General features: G+C 47.8%; 4 protein-coding genes across 4 annotated transcripts; 2 read left to right on the forward strand and 2 right to left on the reverse strand.

Moving 5' to 3' along the window:
- Positions 1-180: 180 nt before the first annotated feature.
- On the reverse strand, positions 181-4,352 carry GNI_063310 (putative RAD50-like protein; the record flags this gene model as incomplete). The annotated part of the gene is made up of 2 exons (XM_011131730.1): positions 181-3,255; positions 3,294-4,352. 2 exons carry the CDS (start codon positions 4,350-4,352, stop codon positions 181-183), a joined length of 4,134 nt encoding a protein of 1,377 aa, XP_011130032.1.
- Positions 4,353-4,596: 244 nt separating this feature from the next.
- Positions 4,597-5,127, reverse strand: GNI_063320 (hypothetical protein; the record flags this gene model as incomplete). The annotated part of the gene is made up of 1 exon (XM_011131731.1): positions 4,597-5,127. The coding sequence occupies one exon, from the start codon at positions 5,125-5,127 to the stop codon at positions 4,597-4,599; it is 531 nt and encodes a 176-aa protein (XP_011130033.1).
- An 809-nt stretch (positions 5,128-5,936) lies between these two features.
- On the forward strand, positions 5,937-10,589 carry GNI_063330 (fusaric acid resistance-like protein; the record flags this gene model as incomplete). Its single annotated transcript, XM_011131732.1, has 2 exons — positions 5,937-8,761; positions 8,879-10,589. The coding sequence occupies 2 exons, from the start codon at positions 5,937-5,939 to the stop codon at positions 10,587-10,589; spliced, it is 4,536 nt and encodes a 1,511-aa protein (XP_011130034.1).
- A 409-nt stretch (positions 10,590-10,998) lies between these two features.
- Positions 10,999-12,750, forward strand: GNI_063340 (CTP synthase; the record flags this gene model as incomplete). Its single annotated transcript, XM_011131733.1, has 1 exon — positions 10,999-12,750. The coding sequence occupies one exon, from the start codon at positions 10,999-11,001 to the stop codon at positions 12,748-12,750; it is 1,752 nt and encodes a 583-aa protein (XP_011130035.1).
- Between the last annotated feature and the right edge of the window lie 446 nt (positions 12,751-13,196).

The following is a 13,196-nucleotide window of genomic DNA, read 5'->3' on the forward strand; positions in this document are numbered from 1 at the left end:
TGTAACGGATAGGTGCCTCGAAGCCGCGGAATCTCCGTGGCAACATACAAAGGACGTGAGAGCTGGATGTGTTTGAGTGGCTCTTTTTTCACATCGCCCTTTCTTTCGTTTTTCACCATGTTAATTGCTGGGGGGTTTGCGCTGCTATGAGGTGGTGTTTGGCAGGTCGGGAGGGTTGCGTCATCGAGAGCAATTGACTTGAAAAATGTGTGAAGTGCCGGTTGCTGCATCTTTTCGGACCTGGAAAAACGAGTCCACAGCTCCCATTTGTCTCAAGCATTCCACAAAGTCCTCGTCGTGTGTGATAAGGATGAGTTGAAAGGAGTCCCTGTTTCTTCTTGACTCAATGAGGTGGCATAGAGCTCGTGCGAGGCTTTCAACGTTGCGCCGGTCCAGGTTAGTCGTGGGTTCGTCGAGTGCGAGTATGCCGCAGTGCGCTGCGAATGTTTCCGCGAGTGCGAGGCGAATAATAATACTGGCGAGGACCTTTTGCCCAGCACTGCACCGGCCTCTCATTTCCAGCTGAACATTATTTCTGGCCATAGAGACCCGGTAGTTGAAGTTCTTGGCTTCCGTTGCATCTGCAGTGATGATTATGTAGTCGATATCTGTGCCACTGTAGACCTGACGCCACAGGTCTTTCAGAATTTGATTTACTTGGTGAATTTTATCTGAATGATATTTCATAATGGCAGACGCCAAAGATACGCTATAAGTCTTGACATCATTTGAGGCTGTTTCATGCACAAAATATTGAACGTATGCTTGCTGCTGTTTTTTTCGGCAGTCTTGAAATCTCTTGTGTTCCAATTCTTTTCTCAAATTCTCTATAACCTCCGACTTCCCGGTAATCCTACCTTGACATTGATTGAATTGCATCTGCTCCGTCTTAAGCTGACCATCAACCAAACACATATCCCGCTCCAATGAAATCAGTTCTTCACTTCTACTCTGATGAGGTCCCATTTCTTCCTCGCACTCAGAGATCATTAAACCCAATTCAACACACTTAATACTACTAACTAGCTTCTCAATAAAACCAACTCTAAGACCAATCTTCTTCTTAAAAATCACAATGTTCTCATTCTGATCCTCCAACTCAGCCTGTGTCTTTTCAAGAGCTCGATCCAATTGTGACAATTCAGACGTATCATCAAATTTTCTGACCTCGATTTCAGCCTTATTTATTGCCATATCATTCACCTGTATCCTATCTAACTTTTCTCCAATAGCACCAGATTCCACTCTCATTTTTTTCTCAATATTTTCCAATAATATTTGGGCATTATTTTTCTGAAATTGACCATCTTGAATTTTCTCTTTTATATCATTAATATAATTATTTAATTTTTCAATATTTTTACGAACATTTTCCTCATTATTATCCAACTTATTTAATTCATATCCTATCTCAAATGGATTATTATCCAAACCTGTATCATCACCCAGTTCCTGTTGTTTATCTATAATTTCTATTTTTGTTTTTAATTCAACAAATTGATGTTGTATAGATGATAATTTATCAATTAATAAATTTAATTGCTTTATCCGATTTTTAAGCTCAATTGGATCATGAATTGATGATTGAATATCCAAATTATTTCTAGGACGTTTCTGACCTGCTTTTATTAATGAACCTTCCGCTTTTTCCTGAGTTTCTTGTAATAAATTTTCCGCATGATTTACTTGTATTCTTAAATTATCTATAATCTGTATTGTCTTGTCTACTTTCATGATTGCGTTACTTATAGTAAGTATTTTATGCTTAAGTTTATTAACACCGACTTGATCTTGATTTAATAAATCTTTGGCATTTTTTAACAACATTAAAACTTCTTTGAGTTCCTTTTCAGTATTCTGTCTCTCAGTTTTATGAACTTCCATCTTTTTATATAACTCGAAATCATGTTTAAGTACGTCATATTCATGTTCACATTTACTTAATAATTTTTTAGAATTCTCTAATTTTGTAGGAATATCTGTCAATTTTGATTTAATATTATTATTATATATTTTTAATTCATCATCATTAAACGGACGAAAGCAGAAAGCGCATTTCTTTTTCTTCATTGAGTATTGATGAAAATTAGAATATAAAGTTTCCGCATTCTGAGCCATAATGAAATCTCGTTTATAAACCTCTAATGAGGTTTCACACTCGTGTATACATTTATCATAGTCTATAGCATTGTAGTCCAATTCATCTCCAATCGATAAGAGATTCAAATCCAGGCGATCTTTTAATGAACTAACCCTCCCATTTAGCTCACCAACTTTGGAGAAATGACCTTGTAAGGATGATTCCAATTCTGTTTTACATTTCTCATACTCAGCCAGCAACGTCTTAGATCTTTGTAATATAGTTATAGTGCTGTTATTATCAAAATCCTCCATCTCCCGCAACATAGTCTCGTGAGCTTGTCTCTCATTTTCAGCCACATCCAATTGCCTTATTAATCCATCCAAACGATCGCTCCGTTCCTGATACTCCCTAATCAAATGCTCGTTCTTTTCCAAAGCGACAAAGTTAGTATTAGCCTTATCGAGCTGAGCTCGTAGCAGCGAAACAATCATATCAATTTTTCCTAAGTCATTTAAACTACCTTCAAGAAGAAATGCATCACCCTTAGTGGTTGACTCCAATATGTGAACATCATTAGTAATAGGTTCCTTGGTAGAACGATCAGTGCTGGTAAGTTCCTTGGTAGAACGATCAGTGCTAGTACGATCAGGTAAGTCACTAGGAAGGTACTGAACTATTTGATGCATGGGTACTGATTGGTTTAGTTGGATAATCTTGTCTTGATAATTACTTCGTGTTTCTTGCAAATGCTTATGACTCTCTATTGACCAGAGTTTCTGCTGTAAATCATTCATCTCCTTTTCCTTTACGGTTAATATTGTTCGCATTTCACTTATTTTTAAGTCTATTCCGGATACCTCATTAATTAAACCCAACTTCTTATTTGGCCAATAATCCTGTTCTCTTTTTGTAAGATACATCATTACTTTCTTCTTTAATACATCTCCGTTCTCTTTATTTTCCAAGTCGTGAACTTCACCATTTGCTATCTCCTTCATTAATTCGTCACGTAATTTCATATTCTCAGCTCTACAAGAGATTATAGTTTGTTCAAGTCTAGCTTGCTCCTTGAACCTATCAGCAACCTTGGATTTATGATTTAACAAATCACGAATCCTCTCATTTATACTCATTATATTCTCTTGAGCTAGTTCCAATTTCTTTTCATCAATCTGAAACACACATATCGGCATGTCGGATATTAATTTACCATATTCTCTTTTCTGTACTTTTCTAAACCTTGTTCCATCACAGCCAGCTCATCTTCTATTAGCGATTCACCTAGTGTTAGCTGTAGGTCACTAAGCTCTTTTTTATATTTGATGAGATTATGTTGTATATGTTTTAATTCCACAATTTTATCTTGTAATTTATTTAATTTTATTTTTATTTCTTTTTTTTTATTTTCCAAATTTTGTATATTATTCTCATACTGTTTTTTTGTCTCCTTTAAAGCATTCAACTCCTTCTCATACACGTCCAAATTTGCCAACAGATGGTTATACTGATCAACATCCTTACTAATTAGTTCGTATTCATGCTTGTGCTCCTTGCTGAGTTTGGTAAGATTCTTCCGTTGATCGTTAAGAATCTCTAAAGTTCTATTATAACGATTTGAGCCGAATAATTCGTCAAATCTTTTCTTTAAGGTAGCACTATCTGCCAATGGCCAACCGCTGTCATCTTGATGACAGAAAATCACGCTATCAAGCACGCTCTTTGGGACTCTCAAGTAGCTTAAAATTGCGCTATTTATATCTACACATTTATTCGTTATACTTTTCAAACGTCCATCTGGCATCTTTAATTGAACAACGCTATCGATAGCTTTGAATGTGGATTTTGTAGTACCATTCTTATCCAAACAGGTTAATGAGAAATTCCGCACGGTAGCAACTTGAATATCATCCGCCTTCTGACTAGTACCGGTCCCACTAATATCATCAACGGATTGTACACTTGATTGCGACTGTCTCCCTTGCAGACCAATATGGTGACTACCATGCATCTTAGTCATGAATATCAATCTTATTTGACCTTTTACATCCACCAATCCTAGAAGCCTTGGATCATGCAAGAAGTTGTGTCCCTTGTTCGCATTCGGTGGATTTTCACCCGTTGTCGCCATTCTAAGACACTCTACTATGGTGGTCTTGCCTGCTCCATTGTGGCCAACAATCAAGGTCAATGGCCGTGTAAATTTCAAAGTCTCCACTTCTGTGTGGGAAAAGGACCTTATTCCCAGTATGCCCAACTTCACCAAATACATCTTCAAAAACACTTCAACGGTATAACACAGTCCGGATTGCAGAGAAACACCCGAGCAGCCTTGCCGCAATATTAGCTCACCAGCTGGGCATTATTTAACCCCTCCCTGAGACATCACTAACTATAAGCCGAGCTCGGTTGTTGGAAAAGCGGTTGCTGGAAAAGCGTTACTTTCACTGCCGTGCATCATATGCCGTGCATCATATGCCGTGCATCATACACCGTGCATCATATACCGTGCAGCGCTAGTCCATGTTGTCAATGAAGGGGTCGTCAGGGAAGGGGTCGTCAGGGAAGGGGTCGTCTGCAAATGGGTCGTCAGCGAAGGGGTCAAGTTTCGCTGTGGAGTCGAAGACCTCGTTGATGTGGCCTGGCTGGCCTGCACGCTCGCGTTTTCTGTTTGCTCGGTCGCCAGTTGTTCGGTCGCCAGTTGTTCGGTCGCCAGTTGTTCGGTCGCCAGTTGTGCGTTCACCAGTTGCGCGTTCGCCAGTCCTACGGCCCCTATTTCGGGGCAAGTCACCAGTGAGTTCCTTATATTTGTTGTTGATGTCCCGAACGCGTTCGCGGTCTTCTTTTCGTTCCCGTCTTTCGCGGCGTAGTTCGTCAGCGGGTTTGGTTGGGTCTGTGATGTCGGTGATATTCCCACAGAGAAGGGGTGAGGTTTGTGGGTTGCAAGGCAAGCCCAGAGGACTGGTGAAATGTGCGGACTTGTGCGTAGAATAAATTCCTTGTTGCTGTAATTTGTCGCGGCGACGCCGTTCCAATCCGGAAAGCATCTTGGACACGACTGTGCCTGCAACCTCGCCCTCAGTCCCGAATGGTGACAACAAAGCCTTCGTTATCTCGGTAGCCGTGTCCTGTACGGAACCTCTATCTTCGGAGTCGCGACTTCCGGAGTCGCGATCCTCGGAGTCCCCACCGCCGTGGTGGCCCGGGGGCCTGATGTCTAGATTAAACAGAGCAGGCACGTCCTGGATGTCAGTCACGGTTTTCACGGCACCCACCAAGTGCTGTTCGGAACGACGGGTCCACCGACGGTGCCGAGCCGTGATGACCACGAACCAAAGCTGGATGGCAGACAGCTGCATCTAGCCCGGGAAGGCCGACTGGGTTGGGGAAAAAGATTGGCTGGGTTAAGGAAAAAGGTCGTTTAAGATTTTTGCCCAATTTATCAACAGGCCTAAGGTCAGCCAATTACTAAGCGCCAATTACCAGTCGGCAAGTTACTAAGGGCCAAGTTACTAAGGGCCAGGTTGGTAAGCGGCGAAGGCAAGCGGCACCACCAACGACGACTGATCACCAAAAAACGGTAACCAAGCAGCAATTAAGTCATCAGGCGGCAGGGTCAAGTCCACTGGCGGTTGCGATGGAACGACAGACCTCCAAAGACGCGTACCGCATTGGTAGCGGTGGTCTAGGTACTGCAGCGGTGGACAGTGGCAAGAGCACGTACGGTCTGCTGAGTGGGTTGAAGCCCTGGTGCGGTCAGGAGGGGGGTTGGCGGGGTTGTCTGTTGAGGTTTGTTTGTTCCGTGAGGACGGAGCGTGCGGTGCGCTTTGCTGCACCGATCCCGGTCCTTTTATGGATGTCGTACAAGAAGATACCGAATACTCAGTTTTCTCAACTGGGCATTATCCTGTATTGCATCCAAGCCGCTTTATTACCTCCAATGGTCGGTATTATACCGGTGCTGATATTTTGCGCCCTACCTGCCATCTGCGTGGCTCTTGGGTTTATTACACTGTTCTGGTATGTATGGGCGTCGGTCCCTGAAAAAGGTCTTAACAAAACTGTCGCCGACATCATTGTAGTCTTAATCGGATGCTTCTGCTTCCTTCTTGCAAGCAACTTGAGGCTCGGGCGACTGGCGCCCCTAATGATGATCGCATACTACGCTCTAGTTTATTCCACTGAATACGGAAGCATACAGACTAAAACGGTAGTGGAACATGGCGTAGAGGCCCATATTGGGCCCATTGATCTAATGTCTGCCCTACCCTCTTGGGTCATGACAATTGTACCTGCGTATTTAATCCTTCTCCTCTCCAATTATCAGATAAATCTTGATGAGCCCCTTACTGCAGGCCTTCTTGGCCCGTTCGCTAACGAACCTGGATTCAAACATCTCATCGGTGTCCCGTTGAAACTTAGTGGCGCTATCAGCAAAGGCATTAGCGCAAGCATACCAGGCGGGTACCACATTCTGAGATTTGTATGGGAAACAAGACATGCCTTCGGACTCCTTTGGGGCGTTATTGTCTATGCGTGGATCGCACTTGGGTTTTATGCTGCCTCGCTTCTCATCCCTCCGGTTAGGACCGGTACTGGGTTCTTCAAGCAGTCCCTAGCATCCTGCCACAGTATAATCGCGGCTAATCTTATAGACTGGTTAAAGCGGGGACAAACTAACCGCCAAGCCCCCCGCGCACACACGTGTGCTGGGGGCGCGGGGGAATTTGTTCGAGACCTCGATTACCAGACACCACCAAACTTGGTACGTCTGTCCAATCCTAAGGGCCAGCAGAAGCTGGGCGGGTCAGATGTAAGCGCGTATCACAACGAGGAGGATTCTCACCTGGCGGGAACTGTCGTACTGCCACCTGGTAGAATAAGAAGAAAGGGAACAGTATTTGCCCCGTCCCCACGAGGACTACAAGGGGTGGACGGAGACTTTGACCCTTATCAGGGTTATACCATTTCACGGCATTCTTCTATGGCTGGTACTGTCATCAACAGAAACGTTCTGAGTCTGATAGAGAAGTATCCCTCTTATAATCGTCGATTGGATTTGCTATTACAGTCCCTTCAGAGCAGCAACTCGACGATGTTAATATCGGTGTTTGAGACCCCGTTATTTGCGTACCAGGGAACGAACATAGTATCGGAAAGGATGAAAATTGTAAAACTGATTGAGCGCATTGGTACCAATCTGTGTTGTCTGCAGTATTACAGCACGTACTTGGAAATGAAGCACAACGGATACCACGATGCCTTGGATAAGACTAGCTTGGACCAGAGGTGGTTTGCCGCATTGGAAGCTCTCACGCCGGATGAGGACAAGCAGCTGGAGACCGACGAATGGGGTCACCGTATCCGCAGGACGAATGACCCATTAAGCAAGCACACATGGGTGGATATCACCATCGTCGACGGCCAGAGCAGTTCTGGAGCCGAAGACTGTGTGGATCTGAAAAGCGGGCGTATCAGTTCTGGGTCAGGGTCAGCTGCCACTGGGGTGAAGAGCCGAACCTCCCTCATGACCCGCAGTTCTGTTGATAACACTGGCGAAGGCGCATTCCCGGAGTATTCTGCTACGGAAGGGGCAGCCCCCCAGGTCGAGACTGCAGAAGTTTCAGCATCCATCGAAAGCGAAGACGCGGACCCCCCTCGCATGAGTCGCATGATAGACGCGCGTCAGAGCACACTCCGTCGAAGCACATATGGCCTGAGCAGCGACGGTCGTAGTACTGAACGCCGGAGCAGTCTTACAGAAAGGGGCTCGCGTGGGAGTCATTTGCTGCCTTCAAGGTCGTCTACCGCCAAGACACTGGCCCCTGGTTTGTCTACTGCTTTGTCTTCTGGCATGTCTTCGGAAGCGCCTATAGACGACATACTGACGCAGATGGAAGCCACCAGAAACGACATTAAGGGTACTGAGGACGCTGGGGCCAAGCCTAGTGGATTGCTTGAGGAACCCGGGGAAGCCCGGAAGCATGTTCAGGTCAAGGAACCTGGCGGGGGTGGAGAGAGTGACGGGGAAGAGAAGGTCGGAGGCGGGAAGGACAAGGGAGGGTACAAGGGGGCTGGACGGCGAAGCCGTAGTCAGTCTCAGTCGTACCGGCTCGTTGATCTGGTCCACAGCCGCAGTCCGGAGGCAGTAGGGTTGTGCCCTCCTGCGCCCGATGTGCCTGTATTGGAAAAGGACGCAACAATCGGTGAAGTGCTTCGTCGGAGCTTATTATCGGTGTACCAAGCCCTCCGGGTGAGTGAGTTGTGTACCTTGGAGGCTACAAGGTTTGGGATGAACAGTTTGTACCAGGAGCGTGCTGCTCTGGCCGCGCAGGTGAGGAATTGTGAAGTTGTATTAGGACGCCTAAAGGACATGTCTGGACAAATTTTCTCGTCTACAGCCACCTTGGTTTCCTTCCATGCAAACTGCTTGCTGGAGCCGGCAGACGAGCTGCTCAGATTGCAAAGAGACGCCTACGTTCACCTGCACCGGCCCACTTGGAAGCGAGTCCTTATCACTCTGGGCACCATGGTAGCGGGCCTGCCGCTCTTCCTGTACAGTCTAGTGGCGCCCTGGATCCGGTTCGCCAAGGGATGTGGTCGAGTCTTCCAGCGGCGCGTTCTGGGCGTCAAGACCAAGGGGAACCCATGGGAAGAGCTCATCACAAAGACCGCGACTATGTAAGCTATCACAGAGCATGTATAGAGCACGTACGAGAGATGTAGGGCGCCCGATGGGGGGTAGGCGCCCGATGGGGGGTAGGACACCGCGGGTGGGACAGATCGTTGGTGTTGTAGAGAGTTAAGTGGTGAGCGAACTTTGAGTGTGTCGGTGGGCCCTGCAGTGCGGGACGGGTTCCGGAAGGAGGGGAATGAATGGAACTTGTGTTTGAATTCCCGGCATCAGCGTATAAGTTTGGCGCACAACCCGGACGTATGGTTTGCGTTACGTTTGGCATTGGGTAATAGTGCGTTGTTTGCGATTGGTGTGTCTCTAGAGCGTTGGCGTACGTGGAATTTGACGGGGCATCATCGTGGTGGCATGCTATCATCGATGGTAGACATGGAGAAGTTAATGACGACCAAGTATGCGGGGTGGGCCTGTGTAGGTTTCCTGACGACGGTGACGGAGACGCCAGTAGGTTGTGCGAAACGAGCTATGTTACGGGCATCGGGTGTAGTGTTGGGTACCGTGAGCGCATATTTATGTTTGCTGTGCAGTGTGAGAGCTTGGTGGGCGCATGCGTTGTGGTTGACTGTGACAGGATTTGTGGCAGTTTGGATTGGTGCACACCCGGGAAATCCAGCTGTGGGATTCGATCCGTCTTGGGGCTACGTGACGCAGTTGTTTATTTACCAGCAGATCATTATTCTGGCGATTACTGCCATCGACGAATTTGATCGAACGGAGTTGATGGTGGAGAGATTTGTCGCACAACTCGTGGGCATCGGAACGGCGGTGTTGGTGACGTGGGCGGTGGTGCCAACCTTTTGCGTAAGGCATCTTAGACATGAGGCTTGTGTGGCACTGGAAAATTTTCAAAGTGGACTCGAAGCCATCCTAGAGCTCTCGATGCCAGCTCTTAAGCCAGTGACGCATGAAGCACCGGCATCTAGGATCCCGGTAACAGAGCGTGAAGCCGAAACCATGATCAAGATCCGAGCCTCTGTCCAAGCCAGCCGTCCGGTCCAGTCACAGGCGGCCCTATTAGAACCACCACCTGACTGTGAAGCACGAACAGACGTAGAAACTTGGCGCAAGTTTGAGGAACAACGACACGCTCGTGCGTTTGATGCAGTCGCTGTCGGTCGACGACTCATCGCCGACCGAGAGGTCCTGCACCGCCTCTGGCCTGTAAGTGCTGGCATTTACGGCCTCCTCGAGGCCCTGGAAAGACGCGTGGCCGTGCGCAAGTCCTGGCTCTGTGAACTTAAACGGCTCGATCTTAATATCGGACGTACCCTCTCTGACTCACCGGAAGCGATGAGCGCCGAACAGGACCGCCGCAAGCTATACACGGAAATTATCACCGACATGCGCTGCCTAACCGCACTCCTCTGCGCCGCCATACGCAGACCGGGTCGGAAAGGTCGGAAGGGACAAGCTGAGAAGGGACAAGCTGGGAAGGAGCCAGTCGAAAAGAGAAAAAGACATAAACGACAGGCCGACAAGGGACAGACCGGGTGCCTCTTCCCCAAGCTCACGCCCTTCAACAAGGAAACCTACTGCGCCTGTTACACTGAACTCGCGAACAGAGTGTTACGAAACGTCGTCGCTCTCAACAGACTAGACAAGGCCGGACCCGAAGTGGAATGGGACGCAAGAACCCTATTCAACCTCTACCTCCTCGTCGAAATGGTGGAAATCGACCGCGTCGCGAAGATCGTCGAAGACGAGTTTGTCGGCTTGGATAAGGATGGCGACGAGGAGAAAGAGGAGGAGGAAGAGGAGGAGGAAGAGGAGGAAGAAGAGGAGGAGGAAGCGGCGGAAGATGAGAAGGCGCCTTGATGCCGGAGTCGTTCTGGCTGCGGGTCGTTCTGGTAGGGAGGGAGTCGTGCGGGTCGTTCTGGTAGGGAGTCGTCCTGGCGGGGAGTCCTACTGGCGGTGAGGAGTCCTCCTGGCGGGGAGTCAGAGAAAAAGGAGAGCAGGTAGACAGGCCCTGACGAGGTGAGGTGGGAGTGAGATAGATAGTTAGTTAGCTAGCACATCCACAGTCAGGTCTTTTGCTTGTCCGTGAGAACAGAAGTCCGAAAGAAGAGACAGTTCTTGAGACCATTTGCCAAGTCTTTCGTCCAAATGTCGATAATACACCGGCTTAGTGGCACAAGTGAGTTTCGGTGAAGTTGGTTGTTGAGTTTTGGTGGGTCTGAATGTAATTTTGGACCCCGAAATTCGGGTCCCAAAATTCTGCCGGCGGATGGTGAAATTTGTGGTAGTGACAGGAGGGTCAGTGAGCGGTTTGGGGAAGGGCACATTGGCGTCGTCGGTGGGTGTGGTATTGCGGTCCTGTGGGTATCGTGTGACTGCGATTAAGATTGACCCATATCTAAATGTGGATGCGGGTACGATAGCGCCAGGTGAGCACGGGGAGGTGTTTGTATTGGATGATGGACATGAAGGCGATCTGGATTTGGGTAACTATGAGCGTGCATTGGAAGTGAAGTTAACAAAGGACCATAACATTACAACTGGTAAAATTTACCGTAAGATAATCCAGGCGGAGAGAAACGGAGATTATTTGGGTGCGACAGTTCAAATGGTACCGCATGTAACGGATGCTATTCAGGAATGGATTGAGTGTGTGGCGCACACGATTTGTGTAGATGGTTTAGAGGAGCACGGTGCGGCTGACTTTTGTCTAATTGAGGTGGGCGGTACGGTTGGTGATATCGAAAGTAGTGTCTATCTGGAGGCATTGCAGCAATTCTTCGCTCGACTTGACCGTAAAGATTATTGTCTGTGCCACTTAATCTACATCCCACAAATCGGCTCGGAGCAGAAGACTAAATGTGCGCAGCACTCCTTTAAAGCGCTGCGCGAGGCGGGTCTGGCAGCTGACTTTATCCTAGGACGGGCGGAGTCAATGTTAGAACCTTGTACGAAGAGGAAATTGAGTGTCTTTAGCGGAATTAATGATCGGTATGTGATTGGATTGCCTAACGTCAAATCCAGCTATCTGGTACCGGGCTTATTGCTCTCCCAAAATTTCGGCCAGTTGTTGACCAGCAAGCTCGATATGCCTTATAGGAACCCTCACCAAGTCACCCGTTTCTACCATGGCCTTTCGCCGGTTGAGGTGTGGACGAGGATTGCAGAACGGGAAGAAGCATTGAAGACAGTTCCAGTCACGCAGATCGGCTTTGTTGCTAAATATATAGGCAGCAATGATACCTACCTGTCTGTCGTGAGGGGCATTGAACACAGCGCCACCGAATGCATGGTAAACGCGAAGCTTGTCTGGATCCATGCGGAGTGTCTATCAGATCCAAAGCACGCTGAGTACGAGGCCGAATGGACCAAGTTGCGCTCGTGTCAAGGAGTGCTCGTTCCAGGAGGTTTCGGACAACGTGGTGCGGAAGGTATGGTGGCTGCGTGTGGATATGCTCGGAAAAATAGAATACCCTTCTTTGGTATCTGTCTCGGTATGCAAATGGCCTGCGTGGAAGGCGCAAGGTCGCTCCTCAACATACCCGGCGCTGGCAGTGAGGAATTTGGGGCGGCGGGCTCAGACCGAGTCATCGTCTTCATGCCGGAGACCATCAACAAGGCTATGGGTGGCACAATGAGACTTGGTCGCAGGGCCACACACCTCTGTTCGCAAACAGAGAACGGCACCCTGTCTCTGGCGTTCAAGCTCTATGACCAGGCAGTCACGGTCGATGAAAGACACCGACACCGGTACGAGTTCAATATGGACTTCCACGACCGCCTAGCTGAACACGGCTACCGATTCATCGGCAAAGACGAATCCGGCCAACGTCTTGAAGTCCTCGAAATCGCCAACCACCCCTTCTTCCTTGCTGTACAATACCACCCTGAACTCACCTCCAAACCAGGTCGACCCAACCCCTGCTTCCTCGCATTCGTCTTGGCCTCTGCGGGCAAACTCAACTCCCGATTCCAAAAATACGATAACACATTACGACCAGGAGCTGAGTTTTTCATCTAACCCAAATCAAACAGAACGAATGTTCTTTTCCCCCAACTATGCTTTCTGCTGTGTATAACTACCCGTGAAACCTAACCCTTTAACCCAACCCGCCCTGTAGTCAATGCTTCAGTCAAATACGGGTTGTGAAAGTGCGCAAGGCCCGTGCGCAAACAAAGTGTCGACGGGTAAGCACGGAAACGATAACTCAATCGATGAAACAACACGAAGAGCGCCACCACAATACCATTTCAGATCTCATAATCCAACATGCAGACACCGAGTCGAATACGGGCACACCCGTAGTCGACTCTTCCTGACATGAAAGGTTTGTCCATCATCCAACACGATAACAGAAGCTGGTGAAAGTGCGCAAGACCCGTGCGCAAACAAAGTGTCGACGGGTAAGCACGGAAACGATAACTCAATCGATGAAACAACACGAAGAGCACCACCACAATACCATT

The sequence above is a fragment of the Gregarina niphandrodes genome (assembly GCF_000223845.1).
Source record: "Gregarina niphandrodes unplaced genomic scaffold scaffold00010, whole genome shotgun sequence".
Classification (NCBI taxonomy): domain Eukaryota; phylum Apicomplexa; class Conoidasida; order Eugregarinorida; family Gregarinidae; genus Gregarina; species Gregarina niphandrodes.